We start from the raw sequence: 12,582 nt of genomic DNA on the forward strand, positions 1-12,582 counted from the left end.
AAAAATAAAAATAACTAAATAAAATAAAATAAAATTTACGAAATAAAATAAAATAATAAGTTAAAGTTTTGAGAAAATAAATGCAAAGTTTTAATTTTTTAATATATTAAAAAGCTTTTAAAATTTCAACGGATGATATTAAAAGGGATTTTGATCCTCATCGACGGTCGAAATTAGTTTGACATGGATTACTCGAACTAGCTGTTGGGAATTTTTCCTTTAAATAGGGTGTTAGGGGTCATTTGAGATCATTCGATCTGTGAGTCTTGTGCTGAAGAAAGCTCTCTTGTAATCTTTCTCTTGTGTAATAAAAAAAGACTTTGGGGTTGAAATCTTGTTGGTGTTACTCTCTTGAAATGCTGTAATCTGTTTCATTTTTATGCATAAATTTAATTTTAGCCATTGGTAATAGCTTGATGAAGAGTGATGTTGATGTTGAACACAAGTATCTTCTTTACTCACTAGGGTTTGAATGGTAATAAAATTTCTGAAAATAATGGTAGGTATCTCCATTGGATTTGGGTTTTACTACTGTTTTTCCCTCTTTATTTATAGTTGAAGTGAGATGTGCAGGAAATCTAGATTGTGAAGATCAACGGGCGTTTCGAGAAGTTCTCGGTTAAATCAACCAACTCCCGTAAAGCATTTTCTTGAAGAGCCCAACCAGTTTCGATCTTGGGTTTATCATGTAAATTTATCTTTTGAATGCATGAGAAGTTTTCTAAAGTATCTCATAGTAAATCTAAAATTCTAAAAATATTGCTGTGGATTAATGACAAATCTGGCTATTTAAGAGCCTGCAAATCTGTAAATATTGTAACTGTTTGACTAGTTTGTAGGGTTTTAGTTTTAATCCTTGCATATCTTATTTCTGGGTGTTCGGTTTTTGTTATTGCAGGTTGCAGGTCGGAAGAAAGCATTTTTTCTGAAGCCAGATCCAAGCCTTGGAGGGTAGGATCTAGCCTCAGAATCAGTTTCCTTGCAAGTGTACAATTATGCTTGCTGGGGTTTCATTTCAGGAAAATTTTCGAAATTTTTTTTAAGGCTGTGTGGGCCTCCTGGATCGTGGCCAACCTTAAGCACTGTCATTTTTCAGCTCAGCTCCCTGTCTATCAACTCTTGTAGGAAAATCTGAAACGAGGAATTTTAAATATTGATTTTGTGGAGAACTTCAGGGGTTTTCCTGGGCAATTTGTTTGTTGTTTCCTGGAATCTTCAAATTTTTTTTGGGAAAAAATTCGGAATTTCGTTTCTTCCACTGTCCAAACCCTCGGACTTGCACTTCTCCATTCACCGCTCCCAAACCCCTTCACTCTGTGTCTTTCCTTTGGCTACGTCCTTTCCATCTCCACGCATTTTCTCTCAGCATCCAATCTCTCCACGCAGCTCTCTCTCTCTCCCTGCGTTCAGCAAGCTACCTACGCATTGTTCCCTCATGCAGCTCCAACGCTGCCAATTCCTCTACGTGCCATTCCCATCAATCACCTGCAGGAAATATTGAAAATCACGCAGTCAGTATCTTTGCAGTCAATCCGTTGCCTTTCACTTTATGCTCCACCCTCTACCCTCAACCATCTCCACGCTGCTCCATTTCCTCACTGCTCCATTTCACTGTCCAGCTTGCACATCGAACTCTCCTTCCCCCGCAGCGTTTCCCCATAGCTCCCATCGAAATATTCTTATCGGCATCTATACCCAGTGTTCTGCCAAAAGCCATCAATTTGCCTTCCTTTTCAATCCACGCCGTCTCGTCCCACTGCATGATGCCCTAACCTTCAATCTGCTGCTATCCGTACTCTTCACGTAGCCACCGTCCTGCGAAGACAAATACGACATTCTGACTTTCATTTACACTAGGGGAGGGTCGCCATTACATGTGCGCCCTCCCCGCCACGTCAGATAACCACGCGTAAAAGCACATGGAGCCGGTACGACACCTGTCCACCGTGGAGCTCCATGTGTTGGCTACCTTATCAACCCATAAATCTTTGTGTTCGCGCCATTTCACAGGTTCGTTTGGGGTCATTGCTGCGATGTATGAGTTTCCCTTTGTGTTTCTGCTCGGGGCCGGTTGTTGGGCGAAGCCCCCCGCCGATTATGGCACGGGACGGCCCCGGAACCTGCGCACTTCGTCGTTTATTCGTGTGCTGTTTGAGGCGTTTGTTCGGTTGACAGGGTTTGTGGACCTGCGCGCTTCGCCTGGTATGCAGGTGCTGGTGCGAATGTTTGCTGGAGTTTCAGGGTTTGTGGTTGGCACAGCGCTTCTCCTTTTCTTGTGCTTTTCCGCCTGGAGTTCTTGGTCGTTCTGGAATGTCAGTTGTTTAGCATTTCTCTGTTGCTGGTCTTATTCGACGATTTTGTTGTTTGGGGAGGAGTCGGTCGCTGTTTTACTGAGCTCGAGGTCAAATGGTGTTTTGCTGTCAATTTGCTGTTTTGTGGTGGTGTTTTTGTGGTTTTTAGTTCCCTAATATATATTTTTCTTCTCGTTGCAGGTGTGCAGAACGTCGTTGCAGGTGTGGAGAAGGTCTGGCGAGCTCCAGGGAAGGTGGGGGAGGTCGGCGACCATGTACCCGGTAGGATTTTAATCCTACCAGCATTCTCTGTGTTTTTCAACACAACATCTCTATTTTTGGATATTTTGTAAACTTTTATGGCATTTTATGGCATTTTTTGGAGGATTTTTTTCCGAGGGTTTAGGGTTTATGGGATATTTTGAGCTGTTTGTTGTTGAAGGTTTAGGGTTTATGGGATATTTTGAGCTGTTTGTTGTTGAAGGTTTAGGGTTTATCTGAAATTTCGTTGTTTTCGCTGTTATCCTAGGCCGTCCCATGCTATCCTCGGCCGTCCGGTGCCCTCGCTGTTATTTTTGTTGTTTTCGGTGCTATCCTAGGCCGTCCCGTGCTATCCTCGGCCGTCCCGTACCCTCGCTGTTATTTTTGCTGTTTTCGGTGCTATCCAAGGCCGTCCCGTGCTCCTCGGCCGTCCCGTGCCCTCGGCCCCCGAGCAGAAATACAAAGGGAAACTCCTACATCGCAACAATGACCCCAAACGAACCCTCTAAACCCTCTGTCGCTGCTCTCAATTGACTTGCATAACTTATCTTCTCCTCGTCCGTGAAAGCTTCTGTCAGGAACTTCACTTTTTGTATTTGAAATGAAGCCTCGAAACCCTCTGTCGCTGCTCTCAATTGACTAATTTGAGTATATTTACAGTTTAAGCAAATTTGGGGTTTGTTTGGTTGCGCTGAAAATAACAAATTCTTTAATGGCCATATGTATGGGGCAGTGTAAGTCTACCATTGCAGTTATTTAACTATGGAGGAAGAGAAGTCCTGTTCGTTTTTGGAATTTGTTGGAATTTGTTACTCCTGGTTATTAATTTTGGTGCTTTTTGCTATGTTTTGCAATATGGATATCCTGTATACACAGTCCTTTTTGTTTCCATGCTGACGTTGCTCTCAATTGACTGATTTGAGTATATTTATAGTTTAAGCAAATATGGGGTTTTTTTTGTTGCGCTGAAAATAACAAATTCTTTAATGGCCATATGTATGGGCTACCATTGCAGTTATTTAACTATGGAGGAAGAGAAGTCCTGTTCGTCTCTGGAATTTGTTACTCCTGCTTATTAATTTTGGTGTTTTTGCTATTTTCCTGAACCTGATGTATATGTTTTGCAATATGGATATCCTGTATACACAGTCCTTTTTGTTTCCATGTTGACGCTGCTCACAATTGACTAATTTGAGTATATTTACAGTTTAAGCAAATTTGGGGTTTTTTTTGGTTGCGCTGAAAATAACAAATTCTTTAATGGCCATATGTATGGGGCAGTATAAGTCTACCATTGCAGTTATTTAACTATGGAGGAAGAGAAGTCTTGTTCGTTTTTGGAATTTGTTACTCCTGGTTATTAATTTTGATGCTTTTTGCTATTTTCCTGAACCTGATGTATATGTTTTCGGACCTCTGACATTTTCCTTTCCTCGAGATGTCTCGGACAGTGGCTGTCATATGCCACCCTTTTGTATCTTATGATGTTTTTTATATTGTCAATATAATCTGTGATGCTTTTTTCTCTGAAAAAAAAAGTTCACACATTTTACAGTCGATTCCAAAACCGGTTACTGATGGTTACAGAGATAAGAGAATAAATATTTTTAGTAATGAATTATGTTCTCATACATAAAATGCATTTCAATAACTAACCCTTCTCGGGCTCCAACGATAAAACCTTACTGTATCAGTGACTTTTCATTTTAATTTAATTAAGGACGTGGATCATGTAAATGAGCAAATATGACTTATTCCTAGGTCCCGCTGATTCAGTTGTTCACTTCAAAGTTCTAATGTAAATTAGTATATGATATAATAGTTTACTCATTGTGTGAATATCTGAAGTAGTCTCTGTTTCCAGCCCGTCTTAGGGTTCACTGACTAGCTATTACAGAATACAATGGGTAGAAATTGCTTTGTAAGCATTATGGTTGAAGAATGAGCTATCAAGTTGAATGATGTTCCTTTTGATAACGGTCCACTTATTGGAGCCATAAGTGAGTTTAGAGCTTTGTACAGTGCTGCAAATTTGATGCCTTCAATGTTGAGATCGAAGGCATAAAAAATACAATGTATAAAATGCTCTTAGAGAAAAGATCATCCAAAGATTAATGGGTTGAGTGTCAAACCCATCTCTCCTAACATCTGATGTCAAAATTTATTGACCACATGAAAAGCCATTGAGCCATTGAGGTGCGAACTGTCTAGCCATTGAGCCATTGAGGTGTGAACTGTCCACTAAGTAGAAGAACCGAGACATATTAATATGGAACCACATATAGAAATCGAAAGAATGTTCAATACGGGATGATCAAGAGTATCTGTCTCAGGGTTTCCATCTGATTGTGAGGGAGTTGAGTGGACAAAGCTATACTTCTCCCTCCTTCACTTCCAGCGAACAAGGTCATCCCTCCAATTGCTCCCAAGAATGGGGCTTGCACATTCAGTGGCCTTACTGTTCATTTTAATTTAATTAAGGATGTGGATCATGTAAATGAGCAAATATGACTTATTCCTAGGTCCCTCTGATTCAGATGTTCACTTCAAAGTTCTAATGTAAATTAGTATATGATATAATAGTTTACTCATTGTGTGAATATCTGAAGTAGTCTCTGTTTCCAGCCCGTCTTAGGGTTCACTGACTAGCTATTACAGAATACAATGGGTAGAAATTGCTTTGTAAGCATTATGGTTGAAGCATGAGCTATCAAGTTGAATGATGTTCCTTTTGATAACGGTCCACTTATTGGAGCCATAAGTGAGTTTAGAGCTTTGTACAGTGCTGCAAATTTGATGCCTTCAATGTTGAGATCGAAGGCATAAAAAATACAATGTATAAAATGCTCTTAGAGAAAAGATCATCCAAAGATTAATGGGTTGAGTGTCAAACCCATCTCTCCTAACATCCGATGTCAAAATTTATTGACCACATGAAAAGCCATTGAGCCATTGAGGTGCGAACTGTCTAGCCATTGAGCCATTGAGGTGTGAACTGTCCACTAAGTAGAAGAACCGAGACATATTAATATGGAACCACATATAGAAATCGAAAGAATGTTCAATACGGGATGATCAAGAGTATCTGTCTCAGGGTTTCCATCTGATTGTGAGGGAGTTGAGTGGACAAAGCTATACTTCTCCCTCCTTCACTTCCAGCGAACAAGGTCATCCCTCCAATTGCTCCCAAGAATGGGGCTTGCACATTCAGTGGCCTTACTGTTCATTTTAATTTAATTAAGGATGTGGATCATGTAAATGAGCAAATATGACTTATTCCTAGGTCCCTCTGATTCAGATGTTCACTTCAAAGTTCTAATGTAAATTAGTATATGATATAATAGTTTACTCATTGTGTGAATATCTGAAGTAGTCTCTGTTTCCAACCCGTCTTGGGGTTCACTGACTAGCTATTACAGAATACAATGGGTAGAAATTGCTTTGTAAGCATTATGGTTGAAGCATGAGCTATCAAGTTGAATGATGTTCCTTTAGATAACGGTCCACTTATTTAGCCTTTTTCATGCTCAACTTGATAATGAGAGCAACTTGATAATGAGTGCTCTCAATTTCTCAAGTGTCCCCTCAATGAATAAAATTATTAGTGGCTTTTTCACATTTAATAAAACTTATTATGAGGTACATTGCCTCCTCATTGATTTCTGTATTTAGCCTTTTTCATACTCAACTTGATAATGAGTGCTCTCAATCATAATAAGATTGTCTGGTCATTTGATTTCTATATTTAGCCTTTTTCATATGCAACTTGATAATGAGTGCTCTCAATTTCTCAAGTGTCCCCTCAATCAATAAAATTATTAGTGGCTTTTTCACATTTAATAAAACTTATTATGAGGTAGATTGCCTCCTCATTGATTTCTGTATTTAGCCTTTTTCATACTCAACTTGATAATGAGTGCTCTCAATCATAATAAGATTGTCTGGTCATTTGATTTCTATATTTAGCCTTTTTCATATGCAACTTGAAATGTTATTATTGAATCCCCAAACATCGCAGCAATGACCCCAAACAAACCTGTGAAATGGCGCGAACACAAAGTTTTATGCAATGATATGATGGCCAACACATGAGCTCCATGGTGGACAGGTGTTGTACCGGCTCCATTTGCTTTTACGCGTGGTTTTCTGACGTGGCGGGGAGGGTGCACAGAATAACTTATAGAAATAGTTTTATCATAATTAATATTTTACAGAAAGACATATTCCATTGAAAATTTCTTATCAACACACAGTTAGGTTGCCACAAGAAATCACTACTAGGTTGTTAGCCAAAATGTTTCTTAGGACAAGAAAAAGATACAATCTAGTGTTCTAAGCCAAAATATTTTTGTGACAAGAAAAAGATACAATCTAGTGTTGTAAGCCAAAATGTTTCTGTGCCAAGAAAAAGATACAATCTATCCAAAATCCACATCATAATGTGGTTAGAACCAAAAACATATGGCACCCCTATTCTTTATGGCCCTGAGAATCTTGAGTGCCAAAACTCCCCGAGTTACCTTCTTGAGCCAGGTAGGTTGGCCTACCAGTCAAGGGCTGATTAGGAAATGGTTGATTGATGCCATATGATTGATTCCAATTTGCAGCTTCCAACCATGGAGGTACTGAGTACCCATACCTCACATTTTCCCTACTGACCCCTGCATTAAGTGGAGGTGTGTAATGAGCATACAGAGAATTGACACCAGCTCTGGTAGGAACAAGGCAAGTGGGTAAACCCTCAGTTTGATAGTGGGGCACTTGAATGTTTATGAGATCTTGGAATAATGGTGTATTGTCTGCAATGGAGTCCAATGAGTTTGAAATAATCCTGGTTTCATCAGCTATTCTTGTATCGTTGATCATCCCTTGTTCCTTTTCAAGCATTTGTTGTGCCTTTCGTTTTTCCTTTTCCTGTCTTGCCATTTGCTTTTGTTGGTCCTTAACTTGCCTTGCTTTATCTCTTTCAATCCGTTCTTCTGCTCGATGTTGTGCTGCAACAATCCTTGCTGCCTTCTTCTCCTTGACTATATCCTTCTTTTTCTGTTTTAATTCTTGCATTTCAAATTTCTTTTTTTCTGACTCAACTAACAGGTTTATATAGTCCTCTGAGGTGAGTAACTGTGAGCTTCGGCCCAGACGAAGACTACCTGGTGCACCTTGATTTTTTTTCATTGATACTCTGTCTACTGGTAGCTTTAGGAACCGTCCAAGTGTCTTCTCCACCCCTCCCACCTGCATGTCATTGCTTGGTACTTCCCTTTCAGTATCTGTTGGAACTGATTGAACCATATCATTATCTTCATTTGATGCCTCATTATGTCCTTCATCTTCTTCCATTGATCTATTGTCCACAAAAAAATGAACAATTTCACTGTTCAATTCTACTGGTTGTGAGGGCATGTTCATGCTTTCTTCATTGGTTGCTGAGACACTATGTGCATTCATATTGATCATTGCTTCTGCTAGCCATGAAGGTGGGGTTACTTGGCTTGGCAATGTCAATTGGTCATTGTCAACTGCATGTTCAACAATATCATTAGCAATATCAGCAACAGGAATTTCATTTTCTTGAGTTGGTGGAACAATCTCCATGTTACTAGGAATTTGTTCATTGTTATATTGTGTTTCACATACAGTTTCATCATCTTCAGCATATAAGTGTCCTTGAGACAGGGAAATCATATTGCCAGCTGCAACAACATCATCTTGGTCATCTACTTCTTGCACTTCAACACTTGTTTGGACATTCCCTTCTTCCTGACCATCCACATGAAACGCTTGGCTACAACCAGTATCATGCATAAGAGCATCATAGTTCAGTGGCCAGATTCCTGTCCTCCTAAAGCCAGCCTTGATATTTGATGGTGTCAAAGCCCTTTTAAAAGCTTTACTTGCAAGCTCTGCTAGCTCAAACCTTTTCACCTCAACCCCTGGATTCTTTGCCATCCATGCAGCACGCTCCGACCTGAAATAGTTCTTGAAAGGGCCAAACACACTAACATCAAGGGGTTGCAGCCTATGAGTGGTATGAGCGGGCAATGTCAACAGGTCGATGCCTAAATTGTTTGCTTCCTCAATTGTTTGTACAGCCATGTGGCTCCCATGGCCATCTAATATCAAAAGGTGTCTGTTATTAGGCGAGACGCCACCTGGTACCGATGCAGCAAAGTGAAAAAGCCAACTTAGAAACAGTTCTTTAGTCATCCATGCATGGGGATGTGCAGCCATGCATGCACCTGGTTCACAGTTCTGTATATAGTTTTTCAGTTGATTTTTACCTTTGAATAGATAAAATCCTGGGATTGAAGTACCAATTGCATTAACACAACATAAAATAGTTATCCACTCCCTGCTCTTGGGCAAAATCTTTGGCACATTTCGGCTCCCTCTCTTGGCAATTACCCGCATGCCACAATTCCTCCCTGCCTGTAAACCTGTTTCATCACAGTTCCATATATGATCTGCTCCATAAGAATGTTTATCGTAAGCACTAGAAAGTGTGTCATAGAACTTTTGCACAACTGCAGGGCGCAAATTTAATGCTCTGTCTCTGTCAAGGCCCTCAGCAGTACGCAATACAAGTTCTGGATGCCTTTTTTTAAACCCAAACCACCATGATTTACCAGGAAACCCATCTTTGAATGGGTTTGGCCTCCCTTGACAGATTTGAGCAACTGTTGATTTGAGTTGTATCAACTCTAGCCCATGTCCCAGTTGGGCCATCTCTTTACACCACTCAACCACCTCGGCCTCCTCCTCCTCAGTCATAACTGTAAGAGGCCCTCTACGTTTTGTATGAGTCAGTCCATTTATCCAATAATGTATTGATGAGGGAGGAATACCATGTTTTTTTGCAGATGCCCGAACTGAGTATCCATTAAACTCTATGTCGTCAATTGCAACTAACATTTGTTCTTTTGTCCATCCTCTTATAGCACTGATCTTTTTAGTTGAGCTTGCCCCTTGGACTGTTGTTGATGGTGGTTTTGTGGCTGATGCTGTGTTAACATCAGCGGCTGTCACATGGTCATTTTCAACAATGTTCCCTGGTGCATTGCCGGCATTGACATCAGCTGGCCTGTCATCATCGGACGATGTGCATCGCAGCTGCGCACCCCTTGTCACTCTCCTACCACTTCTCCTTGTACGAGCAGAGTAACTTCCTTTTGCCATAGATGCAACAACCTGTAAAATTATTGCATGCATTTAGACATTAGAATATATGTCAAATTATGCTTTATTACTTCTGCAAAAATTACTTTTTCTCTATTACAGGAAATTATCAACATGTATGTTGCATTTAGACATTAGAATATATGTCAAATTATGCTTTATTACTTCTGCAAAAATACTTTTCCTCTATTACAGGAAATTATCAACATGTATGTCACTGTTTTCATATATCATTTTCCATTTACTTTCAACAGCTTTATACAGCTAAACCAATGAGGTATGTAAACATGTATGAATTACGTCATTCTCCTTATATCTGTTAAAGATTAGGGAATACAGGTAATAAGTAGGTCTATTCAATATGTACTTACCTTATAGAGTAGAGTGTAATCATTACTAATGGTTGAATCAGTGCCATAAGTAGAACCATGGAAATCAAAGTAATGAGGAAACAGAGCTTGTTACATTAGGATATGCGTATACAGTGATTACAGTCTATCCATATGTATTACATTAGGATATACATATACAGTGATTACAGTGTATCCATATGTATTGATTATGTATTAGAACACAGTAGTTATGCAATTAGAACACAGTAGTTACATATGACTCTTTCTAACCATGCTTGTTTACCTAATTGTGTTTTCTCATTATCTCAAATCTTACAGTCATCTAATCCAATAAAGAGAAATGGTCATCCGCTCGGGCTTCCATTCTAAGAAACCATTCCTCAGTTCTATGGTCCATTCATCAGTAGTAGAAATTCACTTATTTGCATTCTTTCGACTCAATATCAAAATTTTTGCTTTCTCAATAGCTTCATGCTTCTGAAAATACATGTCTTTCGATTATGTTTCAATGTCTTTCGATTATGTTTCAATGTGATGTTTCAATGATGATTGTCAAGGTCTGAAAATATGTGAAAAATTACTAAGTTTATCAGAGTCATTAAAGTTACAATTCGTTTTTGTTCTATGTTTTAACTCATTCTGCATAGAACCCAAGCCATAATAATCGCTCAATTCCTGTAAGCTAAGCTTCAATTCCTGTAAGCTAAACAAGCTATGACTACAGTACTAACTGCCTTTTTACTACCTACCTTTTTTTGCATTGCATCAATCTTGGGCTGGAAATGGTTCGAATGCTGGCTTTGATTCTGATGCTATTCAAGGTTAGACTCGGTCTCCGATTGGATATGGCTAGGGAGATGAAACTATATAAGGAACAGGAAGGGATGTGGGGATTGCTTGCTTGGAAGGATAGCGAGTCATGTTTCTTCTTCCAGTGATTAGCTATTGGCTATGACTACAGTACTAACACGACATACGTAACCTCTGTGATATGTAAGCTGTAATCACTATTACATTTGATTCTATGGTCTCCTAGGTGTCATAGACAATCGGTTTTACTTCAGTTTAATCGAGTTTCATTGCAGTCATTTATTTTTTATATTTTTCATATAATTTATTTAGTTATTTTGAATATTGTGAAGAACAATCTCTGCTCCAAGATTTCTCTCCATTATCTGTGACTTAATTTACAGAGCTGAGTTATGTAAATCCCCATTCCTTTGGTCCAACTTTTACAACTTCGTATGGCTCGGGCTCTCCATACCCTAAGGTCTCGAGCTCAACGAGGTGAAAAGATATGAAGGCCAATAAGACGGTCATCTGCTATGTTACTTATAATTGTGTTTTCTCATTATCTAAAATCTTACAGTTCTATGGTCCATTCACCAGTAGTAGAAATTCACTTATTTGCTCTATGTTTTAACTCATTCTGCATAGAACCCAAGCCATAATAATCGCTCGCTCAATTCCTGTAAGCTAAGGTGTAAGCTAAGGTTCAATTCCTGTAAAGTAAACAAGCTATGACTACAGTACTAACACGACATACGTAACCTCTGTGATATGTAAGCTGTAATCACTATGAAGCTGATGATATAATAAGCTAGAACACATACATAAACTCTGTATAAAAAAGGTTAACTGTAACTGTATAGGTTAACTGTCACCCTATGGACAGAACTGTAATGTAAGAAATCTGATAAATGAAAACAATGAAAACAGAACTGTAAGAAGAATGAGTTGTAATTCATATAACTAACTTGAATATATTGGCCACTGTTTTGTGATGTTGTCTTCAAGTTTGCTGAATAGTTTGAAAGCATAAGATGAACTTCAACAGTGGGTGGACTTCTTTTATAGTTTTGGGGACTTGATTTTAATTGGTGGACATGGATGCACATGGATTGCAATGGCTTCATTTTGAATGTGTGGTATGGATTTAATTTGATGTGATCTAATGGTTGGGAATTGTTTATTTGTTGATCCATGTGCTTTGATCTGTTTTAATGAGAAATAGAGTGAGATGGGTGTCATTTATTGCAGTTATTGGGTCTGGGTATCATTTATTGAACAAAGTGGATTTAATTGTTATTGGGTTGGGTGTCATTTATTGAACAAAGTGGATTTAATTGTTATTGGGTTGGGTGTCATTTATTGAACATAGGGTGTTTAGCTGTTGAACAACACAGCAGTTATGCTGACATACATTCCTTTTGTTATGTGCAGGTAGGCATATTTATTTGGGATGCAAAGTTGCAGTTCTGATGAGTGGGGGTTGAAGTGACTGCTGTTTTGTACTTCTGGAATAGACCAGTTTGGAAGCCTTTATGGCTCTAGCTGTTTTCTACTTGGGTCAATATGTTTTGCAATATTAAGTAGTAAAATACTATTTATGGACAGTTGTGGGCCCAGTCAATGTATGGGTGATTTTTGGACATAATTTAATACTTATTTATACATAATGTTATTTATTTCTGTCTAAATTTTGGTTTCAAAAGTCTTAA

The 12,582-nt window shown here is 38.8% G+C and overlaps 1 protein-coding gene across 1 annotated transcript; it reads left to right on the plus strand.

Annotated features, from left to right (window-relative positions):
• The first annotated feature begins 1,911 nt into the window (after window positions 1-1,911).
• On the plus strand, window positions 1,912-12,582 carry LOC149162778 (uncharacterized). The gene is made up of 3 exons (XM_089435787.1): window positions 1,912-2,401; window positions 2,493-2,573; window positions 12,305-12,582. Exons 1-3 carry the CDS (start codon window positions 1,920-1,922, stop codon window positions 12,306-12,308), a joined length of 567 nt encoding a protein of 188 aa, XP_089291913.1. The 5' UTR covers window positions 1,912-1,919; the 3' UTR covers window positions 12,309-12,582.

Source organism: Pinus tabuliformis, chromosome 5_2 (genome assembly GCF_031772625.1).
Source record: "Pinus tabuliformis cultivar Carrire ecotype Pingquan chromosome 5_2, CPIR1, whole genome shotgun sequence".
Lineage (NCBI taxonomy): Eukaryota > Viridiplantae > Streptophyta > Pinopsida > Pinales > Pinaceae > Pinus > Pinus tabuliformis.